This window comes from Schistocerca americana, chromosome 2, assembly GCF_021461395.2.
Source record: "Schistocerca americana isolate TAMUIC-IGC-003095 chromosome 2, iqSchAmer2.1, whole genome shotgun sequence".
NCBI lineage: Eukaryota > Metazoa > Arthropoda > Insecta > Orthoptera > Acrididae > Schistocerca > Schistocerca americana.
The window spans coordinates 685,543,584-685,555,986 of record NC_060120.1 but is presented as its reverse complement, the minus strand read 5'-3'; the positions used below and the strand labels follow the sequence as shown (position 1 = coordinate 685,555,986).

At 44.5% G+C, this 12,403-nt stretch overlaps 1 protein-coding gene across 1 annotated transcript in view; it reads left to right on the top strand.

Annotated features, from left to right (window-relative positions):
- Positions 1 to 12,403, top strand: part of LOC124594337 — a 117,191-nt gene that overhangs the window by 30,984 nt on the left and 73,804 nt on the right. The window contains exon 2 of the mRNA XM_047132706.1: positions 7,292 to 7,545. Within this exon, the coding sequence (XP_046988662.1) occupies positions 7,327 to 7,545 (219 nt within the window). The 5' untranslated portion in view covers positions 7,292 to 7,326. The remainder of the gene's footprint in view (positions 1 to 7,291; positions 7,546 to 12,403) is intronic.

The following is a 12,403-nucleotide window of genomic DNA, read 5'->3' as shown; positions in this document are numbered from 1 at the left end:
AATTGCCAACCTCTTCAAGACATACAACATAAAAATAAGTTTCTTCACCAACAACAAAGTACAAAATAAAATCATACACAGCACCAAAACCACTATACAAAAATATCAAAAGTCAGGTGTATACAAGCTCACTTGCAACTCATGTCCAAGCTTCTACATTGGACAAACTGGTAGAAGCTTCACAACAAGATTTAAAGAACACATGGATGCACTCCGTCTTAACAACCTGAACAAGTCCAGCTTTGCCTCACATCTTGCCCAACACAATCATTCTGCAAACAACATAGAACAGAATCTCCGAATACTACACTTTGCCAACAAAGGCACAATACTTGACCTTCTTGAAGAAATTGAAATATTTGTCTACACAAATACAGCACCTGACAACCTACTCAATGATCAAACTGAACTAAGAAACAAATTCTTCCTTCAGAACTTTGAAGATCTACTAGTTCAAAACAAGTAACCACCCAATAAATCCTACACCGGCTCCCCAAAACCCCCCCTCCCAATGACTCACCCCCTTCACCTTACATCCTAACCACAATGGTGTCAATGTAATATACTACCACACAATAAGACATGTACCATATCTCTAAATGTTAAAGCCCTACATTGCTAACATAAATCAGTACTTTATACATATTAATTCTAGCTGGAACAAACATAAGCTGCCTTTACCAATATCCCAGATCACCCTAATGTTAGAATAAAAATAAGTCAACAGTTAAAGAATCTTTTGTTCATGATTTTTAAAATATTAAATGTGCAGCCATTCAAACAGCTTTAATCCATTACAAACACTTTAACTCTTATACATATACCTTTAGTTAAAATAAACAAAATCTGCCCTTGATAATACTCCAGATCACGTTAACGTAACATCAGAAATAAGCCAACATTTCATCTGAAGACTTGTTATTAATTTAAATATACAGGTCCTAGTCATACAGACAACCGCACCTCACTGCAGAACCAATAACTCTGTATTATTGTTTCCTAGGGAGTCATGTTAAAAAAAAAAAAAAAAAAAAAAAAAAAAAAAAAAAAAAAAAAAAATGCCTGTAACATACAAATAGAAATAACATAACAGATCACCTGAAATTTATTCTTGTAGTAGTTTATTATTATTTTCTCTAGTGCTCTCATGTTATCAACATTCTAATGGAAAAACTTGCCCTTATATCGACTTTAACACATGTAAAGAACAACAAATTACATCTCTGTACAAAGTAGGCTTATGCCATATCTCTCTGTCAAGATCTTTGTTATAAGCAACAGTTGTAAAGCGCATGCTGGATGCTGGTAAAGTGTCACTGTTAAAGTGTGAACTAATATAGTTCGTGTGAAAGTGTTCTGGACATCAAAATGGAGGTAGACAGATACGAAAAAAGCCGCCTATACTGTCGCAGTAAGTAAAAACTAAATTTACATCGATATCGAAAGATAAGGTATAGTCATGGCGATACATTGAAGTGACCCATCTCTCTGCCATAGAACCAGCACCCAGCATTATGCTACTACCAGTAATGATGTAACTTCCCGGATTCTGCCGAAATCATCTGAAGATGAACCTGAAAGGGTTCGAAAACCGGTTAATGTAATAAATCATTATTAATGAAAAAGTGACTGGTTGCAGTTGTGTATAATTTATTTACGTTATACCTTTCGTGGTGGGGCAATGTTTTTAAAGTTTGCAACGTAACAGAGACGCGAAAAAGTCTCACGCTACAACTTGCAGCTGGTGTGGTCCTTTTAGCGTTATTGTAAGATCTATACTGTTCTTCTGGAGGTCTCTAGCATTTAACATGGGCTGGGGGGTGGTCCTGATGTAACAAACGCGAAAAAGTCTCACGCTAAAACCTTGCGGGTGGTGTGGCCCTTTTTGTGTTATCGTAAGATCTATTCTGTTCTTCTGGAGGGCTCTAGCTTTTAACATGGGCTGGGGGGTGGTCCTAACGTAACAGAGACGGGAAAAAGTCTCATGCAAAAAACTTGCGGGTGGTGTGGTCGTAGCGGTTAGATGGCAACGTGGGTGTCCGTCCGCTATCGTAGGGCCTTCTCGCTTAAGACGGTTCTGCTCTCGGCTTCTGTTCTCGTTTCTCCCCTCGGAACTACGTCTGTCTCACGGTGGGAAGGTATGACATGCATTTAGGCATTCTTGTGTTAGTCTGTGGTATCCCATTTGCTCACTCGTTGCTCGTATTACTTTGGTTAATTTAATGTCACGATTTATTCGGAGCTATGTGACATACTACTCGATTTGCTTATCATGTCAGGGTTTTCATGGAAGGTGTTGGATTTGCCTGACATCTTACAGAGCTAGAGAAGAAATAATAGAATTACCAAAACGGTAGAACTTATTCTAAAGCTACGTAACCACACTATGTCATGGCTACATTAGAACATGTACATGTTCACTCACACGAACATCTTCAGTAACTTACTTCACCCTTGTAGTGACCTCGTCTCCTGTTCCGACGTTACTGTGGAGGAACCTCTATACAATATATGTTAAAAAATATCCTTAATGAATTTCTTAACTTAAGCTGTTGTGCAAAAAGATGGACTGTTCCTGGAATTAAAGCGGATGTAATTATGGGTGTCTCCTTTCATTTTGTAGGCCGCGTCTCCTCACTTACAATACTGCAAACTCTGTTCACCTGCAATACGGATAAAAATAATTTATATTATACGTGAGATGTGCCAGGGCTCCCTGACACTACATTACACAAAACAAAACTAAATCTACAGTATCCAGATACGGTGCCATCCAACGGTGGCGTGGATTCGCCCCAAATCAGAACTGAACGCCCTGAGACTGCGCCAAAGGCGCTGTCGTCCACAACAAACGACAAAAAACGAAAATTTACAAAACGAGAATGTACTATGTTTGAAACTTCGTATTCGCTGTACAGCGATATAGATCGTAAGTATTATCTACAGTAATCAGATGATTCGCTCCTCCGTCACAGCCAACTGAATGATATATGAAACTTCCTGGCATATTAAAACTGTGTGCCGGACCGAGACTCGAACTCGGCACCTTTACCTTACGCGGGCAAGTGCTCTACCATCTGAGCTACCCAAGCACGACTCACGTCTCGTCCTCACAGCCTTACTTCTGCCAGTACCCCGTCTCCTACCTTCCAAACTTTGCAGAAGCTCTCCTGCGAACCTTGCAGAACTAGGACGGGACTTGCGTCGTGCTTCGGTAGCTCAGATGGCAGAGCAGTTGCCCGCGAAAGGCAAAGGTCCCGAGTTCGAGTCTCGGTCCGGCACACAGTTTTAATCTGCCAGGAAGTTTCATATCAGCGCACACTCCGCTGCAGAGTGAAAATCTCACTCTGAATGATATATGTTTTACAATAGCGGTAATACCACAATAAAGATAACGAACACGACAGACGACACGTCTTCTCTCCCCCACCATTATTTATAGCCAAGACAGATGTTCCTTTCCGGCGCGTTCTAACGAGGAGGCACATTAATTGGGCCCCCGCATTTTACTAGTCACTACAACACAAGTTCTGTTTAAACAAGTAGTAAACATATATCAATATTCAACTAATACAAGCTGTATAATACAATTTGGAAGGAAAAGTACCAAAAGATTACCATCTCTACATTGAGGATTCGAACGATCTAATACTATGCTACTCAGTGAAAGGTTTCAGTTGGTGAATGCCCACAGTCTTCAGCATCTCCAGTTCATATACCTTCGGATGCGCAACTCTCCTGACACATAACGGACCACTGTATGCCAGTAAAATTTATGGCATACTCACTTTTGTTTATTGGAGACGTGGAAGGGTTGCAGGAGGTCTCCTTCACCTGATAGTGCCCAGTTCTTGCCCTTTTGTTGGCACATCCTTTTCTTTTGAGGGCCGCTTCAGGGACTCTGCGCAACGCTCGGTCCACTATCTCGGCATGGCGTTGACGCGCTCGGAGTAGACAATTCACAATCTCTCTGTTTATCCGGTGGACGTTGGTTCTTGAGCAGCATGATGGGAGACAACAACGTTGTGCAATATGGTGACTCGTTCATCACATACTGGAAGTCCTTTAGAAAGATATCCCAAGTCATGTGCTGTTTCGCACAGTAGAGCTGGCGTAAGTTACCTGGTTCCTTCATGATCTCTTCTGCGCAATGGGCTGATATAAGACTGCTTTGATCTTTCGGAGTCTCATGGTGTCCTTCCACTCAGGTATCAGCTTGTCGACGTTTCCGACCGGCGGGAGGAAATATTTGCGTAACACTTGGAGACTGTGTGTTCTCTTGCCATTCGCAATGACGTCAATGTCACAAACTTGGACGTCAATTCCATCACCACCATTATGAAGCAGAAACCAAGCATAGATATGGGAAGAGGTCCCATAAGATCTGTATCCGTGATTTGTCGTAATTAGACAGGCACGGTTGGTAACGGGTAGCCTGTGTCGAAGGTTTGGCCTTTTCACAATCCTTTAATACGGGAAATACATTCCTGATGCGCCTCTCCATATTTTTAAGGCAACACAAGATCTTCAATTTGAGAAAGCATTTACATAGACCGAAAGGCGCATAGCTGTGGTGTGAGCCAAGTTATCTCGTTCGTTAGAGCGTCTGGAATACACACCATACAGATTGAGTCCACCGCCCTCCTGCTGTAAAACAGAATGCCCTTTCTCAGAAGATAGAACTGTCTTTTGTCAGCCTTCCTCCCATCTTTCCACATACTTTTTAAACTTGCTAGAACCCGATCTTTATGCTGTCCTCTTGCAATGTAAGTCATAGCGTAATTCCGTTTTCAAAAGAAACCTTAAGCACATAGAAGAGACTAAAGTGGTTTTCTTCCAGATCATCGCGAATGTTACCGACAATACCTGTCGGTGAACGCGACAGTGCATCCGCAGTGATGTTGGTCTCTCCTGGCACATATATAATCGTGAAGCCTAACTCCTGCAAAGCTAACACCCATTTGATTAACCGTTCCCTGCTCAGCTTGGAAGTCAAGAGAAAATCCATGGATTTATGATTGGTGTAGATCCATATCTTCTGACCGTACAGGTAGTACCGAAACTTCTTAAAGCCGTAGAAGGCGGCCATAGCCTCCCATTTAGTCTTCGAGTAGTTTCTTCCGCACATGGTTAAAACTAGACTACCGAGTGCTATGGGTCTGCGAGCCTGTTCGCCATTCTCCTCAATCTCCTGGAAAATCAAAACTCCTATGCCTGCTCTGGAGCTGCCAGTTATCATACAGAACTCTTTCAAGAGATCAGGCTGTGGCACTATAGTGCTTTTTGTAACGCCTCTTTCAAAGGTAAGAACTCGCTCTCTGCAGCGATATCCCATATCCAAAGTGTCTTTCTGAAGACAGGTTGGCAGAGGCGTTGAGTTCCCAGCGATTTAAGCATTGCGAACATCTTAAAGAAGTTGATGATTCTCTCGCAGTTGCATCTGCACAATATGTTAGCGAGGAGCCATGGTATAAACTCCGCTGTGTTTTGGCGAAAGAAGATTCAAATGGTACAAATGGCTCTGAGCACTATGCGACTTAATATCTGAGGTCATCAGACCCCTAGAACTTAGAACTACTTAAACCTAACTAACCTAAGGACATCACACTCATCCACGCCCGAGGCAGGATTCGAACATGCGACGGTAGCGGTCGCGCGGTTCCAGACTGAAGCGCCTAGAACCACTCGGCCACAAGGCCCGGCGGCGAAAGAAGAAAAATGTTAACATGGCAACAATAGAAATGTATAGGTTTACTCAAAATCTGCCACTCATGACGCTTCTGTGCAAGATACAAACGGTTAACAAGCTAGACGAAAAGAAGTAGCTGCTTTTGTTCCATTTTCAAAGAAGAGATGACTGATCTCTTTGAACGGTCACCATGCAAGTGTGGGGATGGAGGGGCTCTACTAATACACGAAAAATGTGACAGTAGGCTTCAGTTTTGAACGGCACTTCGCCTCCAGTGCTGGGCATTTCCCCTACAGCGTCTGCCGGTAACCCCCACCACTACCTGTCTCCCCCACACATGCCCCTCCGATTGCGCTTCTACCAGCCGTATTGTTCTGCGCGGACTCTGCACTCGATATTTTATCGGACGTGCATAGCCCATCAGTGCTCTTCCCTTTGCGCATGTAACTAACTTCCAAGTGTTTTGTATATCAGTCATAAATCTTCTTGTGCAGAGACAGCTTGTAGCTGAATCGACGGCGGAATGCGCGTCACACTGATTTCGCACAAAATGGAACATACAAAATAAATTTTCTTTTGGTGTAGTCGCCATGTTACTGCAAAGAAACAATAACGCAGCTGTGTCAGAACTCTGAACCTTCCTGCTCAGTGATATGCGGAACAATTGAAATTTGTTCTTTGTTTCTGAACCACCCTGTATTTCCACTAGTACTTGTTTCACGCTTTCCAGAATTTAAGAGACGTTCTCCTGCATACCTTGACGGACTGCGAAATTTGGAAAGTAGGAAGGAGGTACTGGTGGAAGTGCTCGGGTAGCTCAGTCAGTAGAGCATTTGACCATGGAAGGCAAAGAAACGTTCTGGGTGCGATCCTCGGTCCATCATAATTAAATCTGCCAGGAAATTTCAGTAGCCACACGGTGTTAAGGACGTTTTCATTTCGCCAAGCATATTCTGCAGTTCAGTCAGTTACTAGGAAGTTAGCGGACAATGCGACGGGTGCGTGACCATCCCGTAGGCACCAGTGTAGCCTCGAACTATAAAGGCAGTCACACACCTAATAACACTGTGGAGCATTTGTCCACTGCAGTGGACAGCTGTTAATGTCACTTCTTTGGCGTTTTTAATCAGTCCTGAAGTCTATCCCGCAGGTGAGTGGTCAGTGCATCTCACGGCAGTGCATCGGGCCCGGTTTCGATTCCCGGGTGGGTCGGAGATTTTCTCTGTTCGGGGATTGGGTGTTGTGTTGTCCTCGTCATTATTTCATCATCATCATCGACGCGTAAGTCAATCCGTGTGGCATCAGGTGAAAAGATTTGCAACTTAGTGGCCAAACTTAACCTGGTGAGGGCTCCCGGCCACCAATGCCAGACAATCATTTCATTTCAGTCAGTCCCGAAGCTGCAAATGCACGCATGACACAGCACCTGTGGGGAGTACCTCGTGGACTGTGTGCGTTTACATACCGCTGACTGATTAAAAACGCCAAAGAAGCGACGTTAACAACTGCCCACTGCAATGAATAACTGCAGCACCGGCTTTTTCCTTTTTAACATCCAACGTTGTGTGTAGGGTCGCACGTAAACGTGGCTGGCTGTGGCAGGAGCGAGGCAAGGCGGGGCGCGAGGAGCGGCGGCGATGAGCGAGACGTGGGGCGAGCCGGACGACGACTGGGGCTCGGGCAGCGCGGCGACGCCCCTGCTGGCGGCGCTGTCGCTGTGGTGCTGCGGCGGCGTGCTGGCCGCGCTCACCTGCTCGCCGCTGCGGCGCGCGCCCTGGCGGCCGCTGCTGCTGCTCTGGGCCGCCGCAGAGATGCTGCTGCAGCTGCAGGTGCTCGCCGGCTGGATCACACTCAAGGTCAGCACTCCAAGTTCGCCGGCAGGTCCTGTCACATCGTCTCCAAACTCGTCATTTTAGTCTCTTCCAACAGAAAGAGATTTAAAATTGAGCAAGTCTGGCTCTTACGTAAACAATTATTCCGCTTGACATTGATTCAGGGAGTTGTACGGTGTCCTCCTCCGGGGTATTGTGCCAAATTCTGTCGAACTGGCGCTTTTGATCGTCAGAAACCCGAGATGGTTCGAGGGACTATCCATAAAGCTCTAAATGTTCTCAATGGAGGAAAGATCCCGTAATCTTGCTGGCCAAGGTAGGGTTCGGCAAGCATGATGACAAGCAGTAGAAACGCTCGCCATCTCGTCACGTGCAGGCCGGCCTTATTTTCATGGAATGTAAGACCAGCATAGAATGTAGAATATCGTCGACATAGCGATGTGCTGCAGAAGACAACCAAATTCTTCTGCTATGAAAAGAAATGATACCCCAACCATCACTTTAGGTTGTCGTGCTGTATGGTAAGCGACAGTCGGGTCGGTATCCCACTGCTGTCCAGGGGTCTCCGCTGGCCGCTGTGGCCAGAGGTTCTACGCGCTTCAGTCCGGAACCACACTGCTGCTGCGGTCGCAGGTTCGAATCCTGCCTCGGACATGGATGTGCGTGATGCCCTTAGGTTAGTTAGGTTTAGTTAGTTCTAAGTTCTAGGCAACTGATGACCTCAGAAGTTAAGTCGCATAGTGCTCAGAGCCATTTGAACCATTTTTTTTTTTTTTTTTTTTTTTTTTGTTAAGTCCTATAGTGCTTAGAGCCATTTGAACCATTCCAGGGATCTCCAGACACATCTTCAGTTCGAGGCGGGACTGATCACAAGACAATGTTGCTCCATCGAATGAATTTCAAGGCTGAATATGTGTTTGGAGACAGCGGTGTGATACCAATTCACCATACGACCCGACAACCAGGAGTGATGATCTGGGGTGCCATTTCTTTTCATAGCAGGACCACTTTGTTTTTCATCTGTGGCTCCCTTACAGCAAAGCGGTATGTCGACGATATTCTACACCCCTTCATGGCAAGCCATCCTGGATTTACATTTCACCCAGATAATTCCAGCCCACATATAGCGAGAATTTCTACTGCTTGTCTTCGTGTTAGCCAAACTCTTCCCTGACCAGCATGGTCACTGGATCTCTCCCCAACTGAAAAACTTTGAAGCATTATCGGCAGGGCCCTCCAACCATCTCAGGATTTTGACGATAGAACGCACCAATCGGGCAAAATCTGACATGATATCCTTCAAGAGGACACCCAAATACTGTCTCAATGCCAACCCAAATAATTGCTTGCATAAGGACCAGAGGTGGACCAACGTGTTATTGACTTGCTCTGTTCGTGACGCTCTTTCTCTTCAATATATCATCCAATTTAATTGAAACTGAAATCAATTATTTTCTGTACATGTACGTCACGTCTACCGATTTCCACCACATCCAGATAATTCCTTCATGGTACATCTTTTTCCGTGTCTTAGAGTGTATGTGCATGTGGGTATTATTATCTACATATGTACGTCTGTGTGAGTCAGTGTGTGTGTGTGTGTGTGTGTGTGTGTGTGTGTGTCTGTGTTGTTTGTACGTATGAAAACATCTGAAACTTTTTCAAGACTGTGAATTTATTTTAATATTGAATCTATATTCAGAGAATGTTAATGGCATTGACATTCACACACATTCGAGTCTGTGACTACAGTACAAGAAAACAGCACACAAGAATGATGCGTACACTGATCAGCCAGAACATTATGATCACCTACGTAATAACAGGTAGGTCCACCTAAACAGCCACGACGCATCATGGCATGGAAGCAATGAGGACTTGATAGGTCGTTGGAGGAAACTGGCACCACACCTGCACACAGGTTCAGATGTGGCGAGTTGGGGGGGAGGGGGCAGCACATCAATTGGAACTCACCAGTGTGTTTGTCGAACCACTCCATCACACTCCTGGTCTCGTGACATGAAGCATTATCTTGCTGAAAAACGCCACTGCCGTAGGGAAACATGATCGTCATGAAGGGGTGTACGGGATCTGCAACCAGTGTAGGATACTCCTTGGCCATCATGGTGACTTGCAAGAGCTCCACTGGACCCATGGATGCCTACGTGAATGTTCCCCAGAGCATAAAGAGGCCGCCGCCAGCTTCTCTCCATCCCGCAGTACAGGTGTACAGGAGATGTTCCCCTGCTACACGACCGATTCGCGCCCTCCCATTGACATGATGAAGAACGTATAGGGATACATCACACCACGAAACGCTCTGCGACTGCGCCAACGTCCAGTGCCCATGGTCACGTGCCCATTTCAGTCGTAATGGCCAATGTCGAGGTGTTAATATTGGCACATGCACGGGTCGTCGGCTGCAGAGGCCCATCGTTAGGAGTGTTCGGTGCACTGTGTGTTCAGACCCACTTTTACTCTTCCCAGCATTAAAGTCTGATGTTACTCCCGCCACAGTTCGCCACCTTTCCTGTTTTACCAGTCTGCCCAGTCTTCGATGCCCGACTCTGTAATGAGGGACGGCCGCCCTCTTGCACGACGTCTGGACTTGGTTTCACTGTGCTTTCACCACGTGTTAAAGACACTCATCACAGGACTCGTAGGACACCTGACAGGTTGTGCAGTTTCTGAAATGCTTGTGCTGAGCCTCTGGGCCATCATAATCTGCTCTCAGTCAAACTCACATAGATCGCGCGCCTTCCCCATTTTACACATGAACTGCACTCTCACTGATACTAGATGTGCCATGCGTGTGCCTGACTAGCAGTCATTCTTCGCACAGGTGACGCTGCTAATGCCTGGAAGGGTTTATATCGATAGTTGGTTGGTGGTGATAAGTTCTGACTGATCAGTGTATTCTCTAAATGTTAATTAATTGTAAGAAAAAAAGCGGAGGCATTTTCGAAAGCTGTACAACTTGCTATTACCCCACAAACGCAAGTTACCATGACCAAAATAATACACAAATAGTGTTTTTTTGGCTGCAAGAACATAACACTGTGCCCTGTGCCCTGTTTTAGATGATCCAATGAGATGGTCGTTATCAGTGCCAACGAAACATTTAATGAAAACCGCAGTTAATGAGACATGGTTACGGTATTACGATTCTGTTGATGCCCATTGTTGTTTGTACTATTATCACGAGTTGCTAGCAAGAAGTTGGCGAAGTTATCAGTGGAAGCACAATACTCGTGGAACGAAGTCTGCTTGTATCAAGTCACGGATCAGCTGTGTACCATCATTGTGAAAATGCTCCTCACAGAGCACTCACCACACACTCACCTGCGGCGCTGCCCTTGTACGAGCACCAGCTCAGGCAGTTCTGTAGGGATCACCACAGAAACGTACCAAGTTACTGAACTGATATTTCAGTACAGAAATGAAGATAAAATATAATAATCACGAAGGATTGGAATGTGGTTGTAGGGAAAGGAGAATATGGGCTTGGTACTAGGAATGAAAGAAGAGAAAGACTGAGCTCTGCAATAAATTTTAGATAGTAATAACGAATACTCTGTTCAAGAATCACAAAAGGAAGAGATATACTAGGAAAAGGCCGGGAGACACGGGAAGATTTCGGTTAGATTACATTATGGTTAGGCAGAGATTCCGAAATCAGATACTGGATTTAAGGCGTACCCTGGAGCAGGTACAGACGCAGATCACAACTTAGTAATGACGAAAAGTAGGGTGAAGTTTAAGAGACAAATCAGGAAGAATTAGTGTGCAAAGGAGTGTGACACATAGACACTGCGATAATGAGTAGCTCAGTAGGCTGTACAGCTGAAGAGGAATGGAGATCTAGAAAGAGGTTACTCGCATAAGTTGGAAAGAAAACCGTACGTACAAGGCAGACAACTGCGAAGAAACCACGAGTAACAGATGAAATACGTATTTCAGCTGATCGATGAAAGAAGAAAGTACAAAAATGTTCGGGGAAATTCAGGAATACAGAAATACAAGTCACCTAGGGTCGAAGTAAACAGAAAATGCAGGGAAGCTAAGGCAAAATGGCGGCAGGAAAAATGTGAAGAAATCGAAAACGAAATGATTGTTGGAAGCATGGATTCAGCATACAGAAAAGTCAAAATAGCCTTCGGTGACATTAAAAGCAAGGGTGGTAACATTAAAAGTGCAACGGGAGTTCCACTGTTAAATGCAGAGGATGAGAGCGGATAGGTGGAAAGAGTACATTGGATGCCTCTACAAGGAGGAAAACGTATCTGATGACATGACAGAAGGAGGAACAGGAGTCCACAGGGAAGAGATAGGGGATCCAGTATTAGAATCAGCATTTAAAAGAGCTCTGGAACATTTAAGATTAAATAATGCAGAAGGGATAGACAACCATCCATCACAATTTCTAAAATTATTGGGAACGACTATTCACGTTAGCGTGTAGAATATATGAGACTGGCGATATCTCATCAGATTTTCGGAAAAATGTGATACTCAATTCCGAAGATAGCAAGAGCCGACAAGTACGAGAATTACCGCACAATCGGCTTAACAGCTCATGTATCCAAAGTGGTGACAAGAATAATATACAGGAGAATAGAAAAGAGAAGTGAGGAGGTATTAGATGACGATTAGTTTGGATTTAGGAAAGGTGAAGGCACGGGAGAGACAGTTCTCACATTGCGTTTGATAATGCGAACAAGACTGAAGAAAATTTAGATAAACGTTCATAGGATTTGTCCACTAAAAAAGCGTTCGACAGCGTAAAGTGTACAAGATGTTCGAAATTCTGAGAAAAATAAGGGTAAGCTATAGAGAGGGGCGGGTAATATACATTGTATACAAGGATCAAGAGGGAACAATA